The sequence below is a fragment of the Microchirus variegatus genome, assembly GCF_963457635.1.
Source record: "Microchirus variegatus genome assembly, chromosome: 21".
Classification (NCBI taxonomy): domain Eukaryota; kingdom Metazoa; phylum Chordata; class Actinopteri; order Pleuronectiformes; family Soleidae; genus Microchirus; species Microchirus variegatus.
The window spans coordinates 3,804,829-3,822,955 of NC_139822.1; the positions used below are offsets into that span (position 1 = coordinate 3,804,829).

Sequence of the window (18,127 nt, forward strand, 5' to 3'; positions counted from 1 at the left end):
GTATTTTTATGTTTGTTATGTTAAATCCATTTACATTTGGGGATTCTTGCGTACCAGCCTCGCATGCCACCCTGCCAAGACCTCTTGCCATGGCATGGCACCCCATGTAGAATTTTCTAGATCTGCCACTGCTGTGGACGTGAATCTCGTTCACATAGCAGGGCAATGCGCTCCTGCTTAGCACTGAACGATTCGGTGAACAAATCTTTTGAACGAATCATTTTGATGAACGGACTCTAGGGATTCAGTACACTCAAATGAACTGCAGATCCCATCACTACAAGGAGTCTGTGCTCCGGAGAACTCTGACACAAGAATCAAGCCAAACAATGCCGAAGATCGGTTAAAACTACTTTAACAATCCTAAAAATGTGGGTTAATCTCCGACAATTACAAGGTAAATGTCTGACATCTCAATATTTAACAGAGAAGTCTGTTCCACGATGGTCCTCCACTCGTTTGTGTGGGTGTGTAGAAGAGCCAGAAGACGTCACTATCCTGCGCCACTCCATATTGCGAACTCATTTTGAATTATGAGACACTTTTTGTGGGGCGAACATGATAACGAAAAAGCATTTTTCTGTTTGCTTTGTCTTTTAATTAAGTCACAGAATGAGCAGTGTTGAAGTTGAAAATTAAAATGCGATTTGGAATATTGATTATTAATTTTATTTATAAGTCAGAAAATGCAGCTGCATTTTGAAAATGAAAAAGCATTTCATCTAGTGCCTTTTTTATTTTTCAAATTTGACATTTCAAATTGGATTTTGTTGGATTTTCTTTTTGCTGGAGGATGTTTTGAAAATGAACCTTTTCTTCACGGTTGCCCCTGGTACCAGGGGCAGCGTCAGACACAGCGACAAAAGCATCATAAAACCTTACCTAACTTTAACAAACACAGACATGCAGAAACTCAGCTAAAAGCTCATATAAACCATTCTTATGTTCACGAAACACAGATGGATCATACCAACAGGAGCGGCAAAAACGTTACAGCACACACATTGAAAAGCGGCACCGGAGCGTCAGCGTGATTCTGTAAACAAAGAAAACATGGGTCGACTGGACAGCGGAGAATCTACAGATTCCAGTGGTACCATTTTTATCACTCTACGACCAAGATTCATGTCCGCACAAATGCATCATGTGCATTTATGTCCTTTTGACTCGCTAATGAAGTGATTCACATGCATTTGGAGACCGGTGTCTGATTCTAACGGTTTAGAGATTTAAAAAGAGCTGTCAATCACCCAAATTGACCAAGGTAAGCCAGAGCTATGGCGCTGCGTGACTGAAGACGCTGCAGAGTCACAGAGTTGTTATTACGCACCGCACAGGGAGCATCGATGTTTGCACAGGAAGTTATCGTAGTTTTTTTTTTTTTCAAAACAAGTTCTTTTTAGACCAATAGTGACATGTAAATAAAATTAATGGGTTTTAATAATTTGGTACCTAAGAAATCTCAAATGGCACAGATGGTGCCAAACTGTGCAAAAAAAGAGAGAACGCCTAGACATCTCTTTACTAAAACCTCTGTAATTTCACTCTGCTTCACTTCAGCAGCATCAGACTTTGCACAGCTCATGTCCACATGTTACTACATGACATCCATGTGTTTTTAAGTACCTACTGCATATTTTAAAGGTGATATTTGCTTTAAAATGCAATATTTTTTTAGGCGAGAGAAAAAAAACCTTAATTTATGCTGTGTTCCATGTACATTTACTCTGACACAGTGGCATCTACAGTAAAACTTACACCTCTGGTGGAATCTCACAAATGTTATCTTTATTTTGACCAAGATAATCCATATAGAGCTTGTAACTGCAGATATTTACTCTATTTAGTTTGGGCATGTCATTTTCGAGTAGGGCCTCCAAAAAGAGGGTCAGGGAAGAAGAGGTTAATGTACATGCCTTTGACAGGAAGTCAGCCATTTTACAGGAGGTTAAATCTTAAATGTCATTTTCTTTATCATTTTTATCAAATAACAGAAATGCATTTTGAAAATATTGATTATTAATTTTATTTATGGGTCACAAAATGCAGCTACATTTTGAAAATGTAACTGTTCATGCATTTTAATTTGGATAATGGGACACATTTGCTTCCATACACGCGAGCCCCACAAAAGTGCCGAAATAGCTCAGTGTCAGACTGAAGATCTGGAGAACCCTGGTTCAGCATTTACAAAGGATTATCTTGGTGCCTCTTTTGCTAAAATAAAGGTGAAACATCTCAATCGTCAACAGCCTGACTATGGTTGATGCAGGTGCAGCTCTGCTGCCTCTTGTCAGGACTATTATAAGGTTGATCTTTTCGGCTGTTGATCTTAAATATCAGTGAAATATGTCTTTCGAAAACCGTTAATGCACGCTCAACCTGCCGATGTAAGGACAAACAATGCACCTATTTAAAAAGCATCAACATATGTTGCCATTGACTGTGACCAGACCAAAGTATCTGAAGAGAACCCACATGCAAACTCTTCACAGAAAGAACTGGCTGAACTGGCAACCAGTTGCTGTGAGGCAACAATGCCCTGTTATGAATCAAAGTAGCTCTGATATTGGTCTGGTCATGGGTGTGTGTATTTACCTTTTCTCATTTTATCTGCTTGTTCTTTCCATTGTTTGACCTCATTCTCCTTAATGAGCCTAAAAGCAAAGATACACACAAACAGTGCAATATTAGCAACACAACTGAATCTTTATCTTACAACTATGAAGTATTTTATTAAAATAGAATATAATATCTGTGCTCACTTAATCCGTTTACCCCTGGACATTAAAAGAACCAGTGCATCTCACTCGGCCTTCATTTTTATGAATGATTTTAAGATGTTAACCCATTGGTTAAAGCTAGAGTAGATGCTTTTTGGCCAAACAGAAACAACTAGGGACGTGGAAATGATATTAAAGCATCATCTTCAGTCAGAAGCCATTTGGTCATTTTGGTCACATTTGTTGTTTCCTTAAAGGCAGGGTGGGAAATAATTTTCTGGAGCATTTTTACTGCATTGCTTAAAATCCTCTTCAGACCAATTGAGAGCATGGGAGTGAATCATTTGCCTAATAAGACAGGTGTTGTACTCCATCGTTAAACAACAAACCATGGATGATGAGAGCTTTTGTATTGTTCTCTTTGAAGTTGAAGCCATCAGCCAAAAGTCACCCAATCACTAAACTGTCTGATAACCCTAATGACCTGTAAACACTTCCACCAAATCACATTCTGCTGTTGAAGGCCAAACCACTTCTTCCTCCTGGACTTTTTGACGAGAATGACTTCTACATCAAATGAAGATAGAGACAGGTGCAGTACTTGTCAGATTTATTTTGGAAGCGGTGGGTAAGGGAGTATCTTCCACTTCTCCAAGAAAGACACAAATGGACAAAACCATGCAGGAACTTCGTTGTTAATGGCATTGTTATTATCATCGACCCTTATGCTCCACAAAGTTCATGGCTGATGGGCAAAATGAGCAAAACCTTTCCAGACAGGAGAGGTGTTTTGTACGGTCAGCCCAGCTTAGGATGAAGACAGGCTTTCTGGAGAGACCTGTCACAAAGTATGTTATTAAGGACTGTTAATTAAGATTGGAATATTGTCATTGACTTCTGACCAATGAAGAAAGAAGATTTGCACATACACCTTTTTTGGCTCCTTTTGAAATGTATGTAATTATGTAATTGTAAGTGCACACCAACATAATTATAAGGCCGGTGTGTACGTAGGAGCCCTTTTTAGTTAGTGTCTTGTGCAAGTTTTATTTTGACCACAAGGGTGCAGTACCTTTTTTCATTTGTTTGACAGCAGTTGCCCAGCTGCCTGAAATGAGGTGTAGTTAGTTTGAGTTGGATGGTGGTGGATTCACAGTTCTTACGACAGCCAGAGGAAAACCAGGAATCTTTTGTTTGCCACAATCTATAACCTATATGGTCATTTTTCTGTTTGTTAATAACGTTTTTTATTGCAATAAATGGGAACATCACCCAAAGAGACCATCCTTGCACAGCCTTCTTTCTTTTCTTTTTTCCTCTGAACTTGAGAAAAGTTCTTCCTCAAACCACCATCAGGTGACAATAAATGTTGGTTTTTGGATAGTCACCACACTGACTTTAAATACAGAGAGGGTGTCAGCCTCTTGAACCAACACTGGCAGCTGGATCCACAGGAGATCACCCCGCTGATAGGTAAGGAGCCCGAGCTCCCTCTAAGAGGGGCTGGACTTTCTTCCACTCTGGAGTTGCCCCTGGTGAGAGCCGCAGAAATCTGACCATGTCCTGAGGGAGGCGAAAGACATTGAGTCCAAATGGGCGATGATTCTCGCCTCACCGGAGCTGTGGTCGCAAGGTGGTTAGTGCCTGTCGCGGCGGAAACCCCCGTACCCGTTGGTGGACACCAGGCGGTAAGGGATGCCGTCAAGCTGAAGAAGGAGTCCTACCACGCCTTTTTGCAAAAACCAATATGATTTTCACGTTTCGTTGATTCCCCATATTAGTACCACAAATTATTTAGTTTCACAGTCTGTTGTTGCAAAATCCCTCCTTCCATGTAACCAACCTCACATCTGCACAGATGTAAACACAAACACTCAGCTTGCAGACCTGCTGCTACCTCTGTCTCAGGCTTCAACATTTACTCAATCGCATCTTCTTTCACCTTGTTTATGAAGACCATTTTGAACAAATATTGGACACTCTAAAGCAGGGGTCTCAAACTCAATTTGCCTGGGGGCCGCATGAGTTAGAGTCTGGGTGAGGCTGGGCCGCATTAGGGCGTCCTGCGCTTGGCTCCTGTCTTCGTCACATTACAGCAGTCCCACAGTCACAGTCTTATCCTCGAACTTCCCACTAATGGGCCATTGACTCTGTTGAACACCGTGGTTATATCCTGGTTGCAGCGAGTGTTGACTGATATCTTCTCCCTGGCACCTGCGGGTGGAGAGACTGCAGCGCCTAACGCAGCCGCTGAGGATGCGCGGACGCACGTTTGAGCGAGAAAAAAAATCGTGTGACTACTGCTCTAAAGTGAGCGTGACATTGAATGCTTGTTTTTGTCTCTCTGTGACACTGTGATGTCACATTTACCCAAAACTTGACACACAAATTAATTCATGGAATTTGGCACAAACTATGTCCCTGAATAAAAATAAAGCTAGATGACAGTCGAGTAAGGGAGACGGTGAGGTCAGGAAACTGCTGCTCTCCCCAAGTTGCGCGGGGCAAGGGCCTTTTTATGACTCTGTGCATAGAGTCCTAGTTTTGATATTATATTTCTACTTGTGCCAATGATCAATAATGAAAAATTATTTACAGGCTAACTTATTGACCCAGACATTACAGAATATGGACATGCTGAATACAATATTTATGAGCTTTATGATGGGCTAATAGGGCTCTGTTGATGTGTGCTGCACTCACACAGTGCTTCTCTGGTTCTGTGTCCAACTCTCTGCCTGCAGTAAATACAGTGAGATGGATCTCTCTTGTGCAGCAGAATTGTGCATTTCCTTCTCAGAAAATATTTAGGTTTATGACAGAAAGTCGCTATTCGCTTTTTTGAAGAAAAACATTTGCGAAAAAGTTGCCGGTGGTCTGTAAATTTGCTATAATTCACACAGCAACAAACAGACATTATTCCCCTTTCTTTCCACTGGCTTGATTCATTCTGTCTCTGTTTCTTTCAGCTCCTCCCTCCACAGGGTCGCCACAGCGGATCACCCACACATTTGTTTGGCAGATATTTATTATTATCTAGGCACGAAAAGGAAAGTAGCATTAAGGGCCTTGCCTAGGGGCCCCCACTGGGTATTAGCTGACCGTGCCCTGACCAGAATTTGAACCCCGCCCTCAGACACCAATGTCTGTGGACTATACCACTGAGCTATCCCAGCTGCTCTGTTATTATATCTGTAATGTTTACAATTCTTCTCTGTTTTTGGTGGAGTGTTAGAGCACAACTTCCAGTCCAGGCGTATGACCTTCAGCCGATGCCATGTTTACAGGGAACTTTTTGAAAACGGCAAATAAAAAGTTTGTTTATGTCTGGATGTGGCCACAGTCTCTGCCTGTTATTTATCGCTCATCTTCAGCGTTGTGTGTGAGGAACAGCATGTGCATGTGGGGAGGGGCTGACTGTGACCTGACTGCTCAGAGAGAGAGAGCAGAGCAAGGAGTCATTTCAGAGATACTGTACCTGTTCTAAAAAAGGAAAACACTGCATGTCCTGTGATGTGACTATCGCACATCGCAATGATGACGCTCAAACGATACATAGTGCAGACCTAATGTTTGGCAGAGCTTTTTGAATGAGGGGTAGCTCGTCCATATTGACAAATCTATATGTGATGGACACACATTATTTAAAAGAGAAATGAAAAAAGATAGTTATTGGATATATAACAACCCATGTCCTGAAGCACAGTATTACTCCATTATGTGATTCATTCATTCTTTCATCATTCGCTCATTACATCACCAGTCATTATTCATTAATGGGCTGATGGAACCCTGTACACTTACATGTGAATGATATTTTTAACGTTGAAGTCCTCTAATGGAGCAGCATCAGGGTTTTCACCTTTGTCCGTCTGCAGAACCAGCTGCTGAATTATACGGTCCAACAATACCCAGTACTGAAGTGTGTTGTTGTTCTGCTTATCTGCAGATAAATAAACAGGGGTGTCAAGACAGACTGACAGTGTCACAGTCATAGATATTTTAGTAAAATGAAGGTTAGCAGACAGAGTGGAAGTCTCACATGGAATCATGAGACAGTGCTGCAGCACGGACAGAAGGTGAGGGTAAGCTTCAGTGTGGTTCAGGTTCTTCTTGATCAGCTCAAAAATTTGGCTGGCACTTTTAGTTTCTATATGGACCTGAGGCAATATATCAAAAACAGTTCATACTATTATTTAATGTCAAGTGAGAAATGTAAATATGCTGCTTCAGAAACTATTCAGAAAAAAATATAATATTTGGACCAAATATACAGCAGTGTTATGAGCAAAACTTTAAGCGTACAACTCTTTTAACTCCTGATATACAGAACAGGATTTGTGTGCATGTAATGACAAATTTGTGATGGTGTAACTGTCGAGCTGTCGTTTTCTCTCCCCCCACAAGACACAGTTTCCCCATTTTTTATATACAGGTGTTTTGCACCAAATATACTGTGGTGACAATACCAAAACTGTGAACGTGGGAAGATTTTCATTTGAGCGGTGTAGCATAGGATTTGTGTCACTGTAATAACGAATTTGTGAACTTGTGACTTTTGTGTTGTATTTACAGGGTAGTAAAACGATTCCGTGACTTCAAATCCTATGATACACTATGACTTTTGTATACAAGAACACAATTTATTGGCACTAGTACACTGGAGTTTAGCTACTGAAATACCTTCTGGCCTCTTATGCAACAAGTGTTTTTGATACATATGTGGGTGCAAAACTGAAAAACAAGTTGTACTATGACTTACAGCATCAAATTTTTTGGAAAACATTAGCTCATCTTCATTCCTCAACATCTCGAAAAAGTCCAGGTGTCTGGAAGACAACAATATTCCGTAACAAGTGACCTCAGGACACTTATAAAATGTATTTATTTGTCAATTCTACTTCAGAGTTTCAGCGTTTGGTGCAGCTGACATACCTGTCCAGAGTGGCATTTTCATGGGAACGCAGTTTGTCTATGATTGGCTGGATGCCCAACATCAGAAACTCGTATCGTAAATGGATACGGAACTCCAGACTGGTCTAAGGAAACACACACACAAACTCAATGTTATGATGTGTACAGTTTATGTTTAACAAAACAAAATGGAAGGATAGCATTCTCAAACATTATCAGGAAAAACATCAAGTAGAAACAAATATTAAAGAGCAAGGGTATCTTACCTCTTCAACAATAACAACAAACAAGTTTATATACTGTACTCTCATATATATAATCACTCACATATCACATAAACTCTCATAAAGTCCATTTATGTTTCTCGTCGTTGTATGGCACAAAGCCTTGCAATGTAGAGCTGCTTAATATATGCAAGAAGCATTGGTACACAGCTGGGGGGCCAGTCCAGCCAGCCCAGCTATTTTGGAAGAAATGTGCACATTGTAGGCCAAATAAGAGAACTGTATCAAGCTGGACAAGAATAACAGTTATGTAGGTGTGGGCTGTGCAAAAAAGGGAAAGGGGGATGGCAAGTTTGAAAAGTTGCTGTCTCTTCTTATTAGTCCGTGGGAAGATGAGCACGTGCTATAAAAGGCTGATGAACTGGATGAAAGTCTGTTGAGTTTATGACTTGTTGCAGGGCATAAACTCTATTGGCTCAAACTGGTGGAAGTCCAGAGATACGTAAATGGCCAAGCCCTTCCTTTTTACACACCACATAAGCAATGCCACCATGAAATAATTTGAATCAAAATGCAATTTTGATTTCTGTTCAAATCCAGACATACGATCAACTTAACTAGTTTGTTAAGAATCAACTGTTTATCACAGATTATCTGATGCAATTTTCTTCTCATGCATTACTACAGCAGCATGATCCACTGAAACCAGCAAAGTTCAGCTTCAATTCATATATTCATATATATATATATGTATATATAAATATACATATGTATATATATATATATATATATATATATATATATATATATATATACATATATATATATGAGACAGCACAGAACAGATTCCTTGTTTCTATGAAAAGCTTTGTTTTTTTGTTATGATATGAATCTTTAATAAACTGCCATACTGCGGTGTATTTGGTCAGTTCATTTACTTATTTTTGTGTAGGTAATATGTTGTGAAATAATGTTTAAACTTAAATAGACTACATATACGGGTAGTTATGTCTCGTATTAGTTTGTCGTTTTATTGACGTAATGCTCGTCATCGCCTGACAGTCTGGCTGATTGAAAGCCCCCATATTCGAATCTGTGTTTTTTTTACAGGGAATATACATTTTTGAGCAATTTTGACAGCCCGAGTAAGCATGTCTTGGAATATCTAGATAGCATGAAGTTAATTTTGGCACCCTCCACAGAGATTCAGAGCGGCCTGAAGCCTGATAGCTAAGCTAAGCTAGGCTAAGCTTGTTTGGAGTTTTTTAGAATACACTCGAGACAAAAGCTTGAAACTCAGAGTTATGTCCCCCCATAGATGAGTCTAAAAGGTGTAGGACTAGTGTTGAGTTTCGCATCATTTGACTCACAATAGGGCAAAATTGGAAAAGGGAAAACAGAAAACTGAGGGACGGAAGCACATTTTTTAAGAAATACTACTGCTATTCTAGCAATACAAACCCACATACAAATCAGTGAATTATCCCTTCAAAGTCACATCTATTGTAGGGAAATCAGAAGGTGTGAGTTTGAATAATGCACATGAAAGGAAGAAACTGATGGTTTTGAAAAGTACATACAGAGATCCATTTTAAAATAAAGAAAGTTTTTTTTTTTTTTTTTTACCTCTCCTGCTCCCTGACTGAGCACAGCATTAATGAAGGACATGATGGCAGTCTTCAGATTAACTTCATCTCTGTAGCGGCCTGTGGATCTGTCCAAGTCTGTCAGCAGGTTCTGCACACAAACCAGAAAGCCTCAGTGTTTTAGACTTAAATCAGTATCACTTTATTTTATAGTCCATCGTTGACTCTCTGTCAGTAATTAACAGATAATCAGTTGACACTTATTGAACTGATGTGACATACAATCCCTCCAGCTGACCTCAATTTTTTCTTGTGCAATTTCGGTTGTATAATGAAAATAAAAGATAATTTCATTTCATTAACTAACTGCCAGTCAACTATAAGATGCCTGATACTATAATTGTTACGCTTAGTATACATCTACCATTAAAATGTTGTTTGTTTGACACCATGTTCATTTTAATATACATTTCCATGTACTGTGAATGTCACAGGATTTGGAAATCTACTCTGTGTACAGCCATTCACATTCTGATCTGTTATTTTTACCAAAGAAAGTGCAGTGTATTTGATCTCCTCCTTCTGGCAACACAATACTGCTATACGTCAACACTCTAGTTTCAAATTCATCACTGTGACATTTTAAACCTCAGTCACAAATTTTCCAAAGCAGTCTAATTAATGACAAAATAAAGCTATGAATACCATGCTTTAACATGTATTTAACATTTTCCTTTCCTGATTTTTTTCCCCTCAGGTTCAGGATTTTTATGGAAACTCAAGTGACTTCTCAAGAAATCTATTGCTTTCTGTTTGGACATTGCGTCAAGATATCAGATTCTTCCTTAATAAAATGTTGTCATATTGCAATTATGTCTGCATAAACATGTTTACCAAACCCACCTGAAAACGTGTTCTCTCTGAGGCAAACATCTGGTAGTGTATCATAGCTTCTAGTACTTTCTTATGGCCTCCTGGCACCAAACACACTGCTCCGAGGATCTCTAACACTGCAACCTATGAAGAGAAACCAATGTCAGTTAAATATAATACGATGACAACAGTGATTACTGATGAGGAAATGTTGGTGTAAGTGGGTGGTAAATCTATTCAGATATAGTCAGGTTTTGATTTGATGTTTTAAGTGGGTGAGCCCAGCCGAGTCTACCAGCGATTTGATTTCACTCTGGCAAGGATGCCATTTTGGCTGACTTCAGAATCTCTTACAAAAGTGACCCAAAAACAAATCCGAGTAGCTCTTGAGTAGCTAAAATCCTCCATATTTTCTACGAGAATGAACATCCATGTTTCAGCCAGTGTTGCCAGCTACAGTAATTTCAAAGGAAAGTAGCTAAAGCTAGCCTGAAATTTTGCAAGATGTCATCAGAACACACCATGTTCTAATAAGCATATGTTTTATTTCAATTAGCCCATGTTAGTTACTGCCTTTAGTAAAGACAGCTTGATATACACTACCAGACAAAGGTTTGGACACACCGCAGAGTGAAGGCAAAAGGGACAACAAAAAGTGCTCAGCATCTCTGGGAACTTCTTCAAGACTGTTGGAAAACCTCTCAGGTGACTACCTCATGAAGCTCATTGACAGAATTCCCAGAGTGTTCAAAGCAGTAATCGAAGCAAAGGATGGCTATTTTGAGGAATCTCAAATCTCATCTTTTGCACTTTTTGCTTACTACATAATTACATATATATATAATTCATAGCTTTGTCACAACACCTTTTGGAGCAGACGCGGCTGGTCTGATATTTCCATTATCTCATCAAAATATCATAAAAAATATACTGTAAATACGTAAGAGTTAGAAGGATCAAATATAGCTACAGTACATATTTCTAATATGAAATAAAATGAATAAGAGGTTTGGAGTGCTGGCGTCATGTCATCATCTCAGGCATAACTACCGTGACTGTTCCTCAAGGTGTCCACTTATTCTCATGTCCTGCTCTCTTTTGGCTGCTAAATAATCCATCTGTTTGTGTATAAACTCTGGAGAAAAGTTGTGACGATGAAGTCTGCTAACGTTGCTAATGCTAATGTGCTAGCATGAAGTCAATTATCTTAAATGCTAAAGGTAGTCCACTCACATATCAGAAGTGAGATCTGTGTCAGCCTCTGTCTTTGTACAGCCATGATTTAAAGGTGAAGTAAGTAGTTTATAGTGCCATCTAGAGGAGAGGCTGAAATTTACAACAAAGAACTGCTCCTCTGCTCAGCCCCTCCCTTCCCTGAGCGCTACGGTATCCTCAGCCGGTCCTCGTCGACTTTCTCCGTGTCAGCAGATGAGGTTCGTGAGGCGAGGGAGAGGGCGAGCTACCACGGCCGTAGCAGACGAAGCGGAGAGAGCGGAGGCGGGACTTCCGCTACAAGTAAAGCGACGCTTGATTTGTTCACTCGCGTTTGTCTATACAGGCTCCCGTAGAAACATGGCGTCGTGGTAATGCAGTAGTGGCCCACGACCATGTTATTTTACATGACTTTTTGAAACACTACGAAAATGAAACAATTATACAGGGACTAGACAATGCATGAGCACATAATATGTATACAAATGTGGATTTTGGGTCATATAAACCCATGAATACTACACAGTGTCCCTTTAAGAAAAGCAAAGATCTCTTCATACCCATTTATACGCTGCCAGCACAGCCATCAGGAGCAACATGGGGTTTAGTTACAGCTAGAACATCTCACTCCTTATTTAGAGGTTCCTATTAGGAATCATAGTAGTCAAGAAAAGGACTCCATGTCTTGATAAAGTTGTGAAATTAACCTTTTAGTGTGTTCTTCATCCAACTTTGAGAAATGCATAATATCTCTGATCCATTGGGAGAAAGATGGAGGAGCTTGTTTCTAGGAATGTCCTATATTGGCTTTTTTACCGATATTCAATATGCCGATATTGTCCAACACTTGATTTCCGAGTGCGATGTCAACGGATACCGATATATACAGGCTTTTTTCCCCCACAAAACTAATTTTAGGTCACATCACATATCTCCTGTTGTGGAATTAAAACATATTGCCTACTTTTTTGTGAAATAAAGATCTATAAAAGCCTTTTATTGATCATTATATTCTATATTTTAAAATTTCATGGAGTTTTTTGTATATATTTGTAAATGGGGGTTTTTGTTAAATTTTTTTTAAATATTATGACAAAGCACTTATTATGTATTTATCGCTCATTAGCCTTGAGGAGAGGAGACTGACATGCTGCACTTTATCACTGTGTATCAATGTTTGTCTTCTGTTCATAAAGTTACTGATAAATGTGATAAGCATGAGAATTAGAGCTGAAGATAAACAGGTGGAGTATAATAATCTTGAGATATAGAACTACTTTTAACACATTGTTATTGTTCCTAATAATATGACAAGACGCAAAATGTATCTGCTATATACAAATTATTAAATAATTGAATTCCTTTCTTGAACCACAATGTGAAAGTGGGGTCTTTACAAGCAGGGAACAAACATGCAATTAGATTTAATGTGGTAGAGGATAGAAGGTCTGTGAAATCCAACACCCATGCCTTTAGATTGGTTCACTATTATGTTTGAACGTAGATTATTCACAAGAAAGAGCAAGGCTGCACCAATAATTGAGCCCAGATGGTAATGGCAAGAAGAAAATAACTGTGCCCAATCTGCCTTTTCCACAACCGGTATGTCTTCAAACCAGTTAATAATTTTTTTAATATTACACACCCAAAAATAGAACAACGAAATTAGACAAAACCAAACCTCCTGACTGCTTCGATCTTTGAAGATGGATCTTGCTAATTCTATTTTTTTTAGGACTGTGTTGCTAAATTGCTAAATTGGCAACACTGGTCTCAGCCTGGTTCTCAGTGCAAACCTGAACTATCACTTGAACATTGAACATTCTCCTGACATCAGTGGCTGTTTTCATGCAAGCATACACACACAAAAAATGAATTTACTAATTCCCTCAGTTCCAGAAAATCGAATTCCTACCTTCGTCTTGATGTTTTCAGTGGCAAGACTTTGTGCAATGACGTTAATGCTCTCACAGTGACCCAGGACGTGAGCTCTACCCTGAGAATTGTTCATCAGAGCTTTGATGCAGCCAATCAGTGAGGTGTGGATGTGTGACTCGGTCGTCTCGTAATCCATTGTTTTGAGGAAATTCAGGATACAAGACAGGCCATCCAAGTCAATGAATCGTGTCACAAACCTGAGGACCAGTCAGGGTGGAAGGTGGCAGTTATTCCTGAGGCCAGTTGAGCACAGGAGAAAATTAAAGAGTGATTTCACGAAATATTAATTTGTACACTGCACCTCATTGGTTGTGTCCTCAGGGCCGTTTTAAGACCATCAACGATTTTAAGTCTTCCTTGCTCGTCCTCATTTTCCAGTGCCAGCAATGATTTCCTCTGGAAACAGAATTGCAAATAGGTTACATAGTCACAGGTGATGAGAATTATTTGCCTAAATTGTCCTTTTGGTCCCTTCACTTATTCGAATGGTACTATGCATATGATTGTTTGAATGCTAAGAGACTGATCAGTGAGACTGATTCACTGTAGTATAAAAAAAAGTGCTTTTCAGAAAATCAAGAGGCTTTTCTATTCTTTGATTTTTGAATCAAGGGTAAACCCACTAAAAAGCTATTATCTCACATAATCATATTATGATTTGCAGTATATCACAGCACGATGACAAAGACAGAGTATTGCGTGTGACTCACCACAGCCATGGACCTGAGCTGGTCTATATAATACTCTGGCCAGGTGGTTGCTCCTTTATTTTCCTCGGCCTCCTGAAAACCACACAGACACAGAAGTGAGCAGTGAGCTTACAAAGATGAACCCGTTAACTGTGGTGGGATATAACGTATCTCTTTTGGTGTGGTTATCCAAACAGTTTCTTACCATTTTCTTACTGCAGTAGATGTTCCATTTCTTCTCTGCTGGCAAAGAAAACATGGCAGCTCTGTTCTCCTCTGTAAGGTCCAGTTCATCCTGGGGCAGAAGGAGACAGTGAGGTTGGAAAGGAAGGATGTGAAAAAGAAGAAGAAAGCCAATAAATAATCATGACATTCACACAGAAAGAGTATTGAGAATAGGACCATTGACTTTGGATTTTATACTCACCACCAGCTCAGTGAACATAGAGTCCAGTTCTTGAACAGGGGGCATGGGCAGGGTGGGCTCCAGTGCTGACACAACATTATCATGGCAGTAGGTGATCTCTGGTTGATCGTCTTCTTTGAAGCAGCAAGGAAAGAAAGAGGACAGGCCACGCCTTGGTGGCTGCTTCACTTGGGACCCCATGGTAACAGGATGACCTCAAAACAAGTATTAGCTGTTTGGATTTGAAAGCAAGCAATGAAATAAGTACTTGATTATTTTCAGGAACTGTTATTGATGCACATCATTTCCATTCTTAACTTTTCATGAATCGAAAATTAAGATAATACAAATGTGATTAAGTTTCAAAACTAATTGGAAAACAGTTTGATTACATTTGTTATAATAGGCTGGTGACCTGCACAGAATAAACCCAACAACCCACCATCAGCTGGGATTACCACATAATGGAAGGATGTATTTTCCTAAGTGTCATGGATATTCACAGCAAGATATGTATTATTTTCCAGTAAAACAGCAAACTACTGTTTCATTTGTGTTTGATGAGTTGAAATTTTCATCACATAATAATTCTATGTGTCTCACTTCTATCTTTTAGTGTTTTCAGAAAACTACAAAGATAATCAAACTGTCCAGGGTGTACCCCGCCTATCACCCTATGTCAGCTGAGACAGGCACAGCACCGCCGCGACCCTCTGGTGGAGGATAAAGCAGTTGCATTATCCACATCCAGTTTCGAGGCTACTACTACTTTCTGCTGCCACCAGCGAACGGGATGAGGCCAGGACGGGAACAAGGACTCCGTCATCCCCACGTCTCTGACTTTTTCACTTTTTTTTGATTGTCTCCTCCTCTCTAATGTGTTTCCCATATGCCTTGTTATCTTCCCTCCTCGCTTTGTGTATAATATGTATGACTCTCAGTGGCGGATCTAGAAAATTCTACATGGGATCCATTAATCATGAACAACACGAGCAAGCCCAGAGCATCTCTTTAAAAGTAAAAGTATTATTAGCTAAATTAAAATCTAAAATAAAAAGTGCAATAATCATATATATATATATATATGTATATATATATACATATATATATATGTATATATATATATATATATAAAAAAAAAAACTTAAAAGGCAGAGGACCCTCTTCCTCCCTGTCACTCCCTGCCTCTCTCTTTCTGAATCTGCAGCAGTCTCCTCCTCTTCATCCCTCACATCCTCTTCTCCTTCACTTATTTGTTCTTCTTCTTCTGTGGTCTTCTTCTGCTTTGAGCCTCCTGGTCTCTCCAGTTCACCACCTTCTCCTTCATTTCCCTCCTTCTCTTCTGCTGTGCAATTTTCTTACTAAAACCCCTTTCAATGTCCCCACTTGTAGATCATTTGGTTAAATTATTAGTTTATTCATTTTGAGCCACCGGAGCCACCGTACTGTGTGGCCTCATCCAATCAGAATGCCCGGCGGGCCAGTTCCCTCTTACCTCCCGGTTGTATCGCAGTTCATTGAATGCTTGGATTAAATGCAGTCGTTTAAACTCGGTGTGATCCTTGACTCATACCAACCACTAAGTACGTTCTACATGGTGTCAGAAGCGAGTACGGACTTCTCGCCAGTGTTTTTTTTCCTTTTTTCTCCGGTCGTCGTTGAATAACCTGTTGGATTTAATCGTGCTAGCGTAGCTATCAACAGTTAAGAACGTTGTTTTCCTTTCCCCGACGTGATGGCGGATGGATTTCGCAGACCGGACCCCCTCGTTTTTGATGAAAATATCGCCGAGAATTGGCGTATTTTTGAGCAGGAGTACGACATTTTTATTGCTGCCGCGCACTCAGATAAGTCAGCAAAGACTCAAGCTTATATCCTTCTCAACATTGCTGGCCCAGACGCCATCGAACGAGAGCGGTCTTTCGTCTACTCTGCTGAAGTGCGCGCGCCAGGGGATGTTGGAGGGATCATTACCCCAGCTGAATCTCGAGAGGACCCCGAATGTTTGAAGAAAAAGTTTCGGGAAATCTGCAGTCCTCAAAACAACAGGACGATGGAAAGACACAAATTTCATACCAGAAGTCAGAAACAAGGTGAGAGCATTGAATCATTCACAAGTGATTTAAGGATTAAGGCTAAATGCTGCCATTTTGGAGACCTAACGGACGAGCTTATCTGCGACCGCATCGTGTGTGGCGTTACCAGTGACACTTTGAGAAAAGCTCTGTTAAAAGATAGCGAGCTTAAACTTGCCAAAGCCATTTCTATCTGTCGAATACACGAGATGACAGAGGAAAGCAGCAAGACGTTAGCATCACAAAGCAATGCAACCAGTGTTAATGCAGTTAAGTTACTTTCAAATAAAATGCATTGGCCAAAGCCCCAGCCCCCCGCACAGACCGTCATGAGGTGCAACAATTGTGGAGGGAGCCACGCAGCCAAGCGGGAAAAGTGTCCAGCATTCGGACAACAGTGTCACAGTTGCCAAAAGTTCAACCACTACAAAAGTTGCTGTAAGTCTAAACCTTGCAGCCAAAATAGGCAACATCCCAGACATAATGTCAGACATGCAGTTAACGAGCTGGAAATGGAGGAACACACATGTGACGATGGAACGTTCTATGTGGATGGCATTGAAGTTGACAATCATGTCGATTGTGTGAATCTAAAAGCCATTGAAAAGGATGAAGGATTTGTCACAATGCACATAAACGGCAAGTCCACCGAGATGAAAGTAGATACAGGAGCAAAATGCAATGTGATGTCACTCAATACTTTCAAAAGACTAAATAATGGCGAACAACTTGTACAGCAGAAGAAAACAGCTAGCCTTGTTGCATATGGAGGCACAAGAATTGAGACAAGTGGCATCGCCACACTGCAGTGCTGCTTAAAGGAGCAGAACCACTCATTGCCGTTTTTCATTGTGGACAGAGCAGTGCAACCACTGCTAGGATTTCGTGCATGCATGGACATGGGGGTTGTTAAAATTAGTCCAGACGTCCATCAGATCAGCGTGGAGAGCAACATGGATTTCAGCTCACAGACGTTCGTGCAGTACAAAGACCTTTTCAGCAAGGAATTAGGAGAACTTCCAGTCACATATTCCATGACCCTGGATCCCAGCATACAGCCTATGGTCCGTCCAGCTCACCGCATCCCTGTCGCAATGCAAGAAAGAGTTAAAGCTGAACTTGAACGCATGCAAAGCATAGGTGTTATAACACCAGTCACGGAACCAACCGACTGGGTGTCGTCCATGGTAGCAGCACATAAGAAAGACAAGCGAGAAATCAGACTTTGCATCAATCCCAAAGACCTCAACACCGCATTGAAAAGACCCCACCACCCAATGCGCAGCGTGGAAGAGGTGGCAGCGCAAATGTCCGGGGCAACAGTTTTTTCTGTTCTGGATGCAAAGAACTCTTTCTGGCAGATACGTCTCGACAAGAAATCATCACTGCTGACCACATTCAGCACCCCATTTGGGCGCTACAGATTCCTTCGGATGCCCTTTGGCATTAATTCTGCCAGTGAAGTATTTCAGCGCTCCATGGAACAA

The 18,127-nt window shown here is 40.3% G+C and overlaps 1 protein-coding gene across 1 annotated transcript in view; it reads right to left on the minus strand.

The window, feature by feature from the left end:
• LOC310942700 (disheveled-associated activator of morphogenesis 1-like) overlaps positions 1-14,766 on the minus strand; it is a gene marked incomplete at both ends in the record, with an annotated part of 32,136 nt that extends 17,370 nt beyond the window's left edge. Inside the window, 12 exons of the mRNA XM_083908119.1 lie at positions 2,599-2,657; positions 6,528-6,666; positions 6,766-6,883; positions 7,486-7,552; positions 7,659-7,762; positions 9,488-9,598; positions 10,351-10,464; positions 13,448-13,667; positions 13,772-13,866; positions 14,181-14,252; positions 14,365-14,454; positions 14,587-14,766. Of these exons, the coding sequence (XP_083764245.1) occupies positions 2,599-2,657; positions 6,528-6,666; positions 6,766-6,883; positions 7,486-7,552; positions 7,659-7,762; positions 9,488-9,598; positions 10,351-10,464; positions 13,448-13,667; positions 13,772-13,866; positions 14,181-14,252; positions 14,365-14,454; positions 14,587-14,766 (1,369 nt within the window). The remainder of the gene's footprint in view (positions 1-2,598; positions 2,658-6,527; positions 6,667-6,765; positions 6,884-7,485; positions 7,553-7,658; positions 7,763-9,487; positions 9,599-10,350; positions 10,465-13,447; positions 13,668-13,771; positions 13,867-14,180; positions 14,253-14,364; positions 14,455-14,586) is intronic.
• Positions 14,767-18,127: the final 3,361 nt, after the last annotated feature.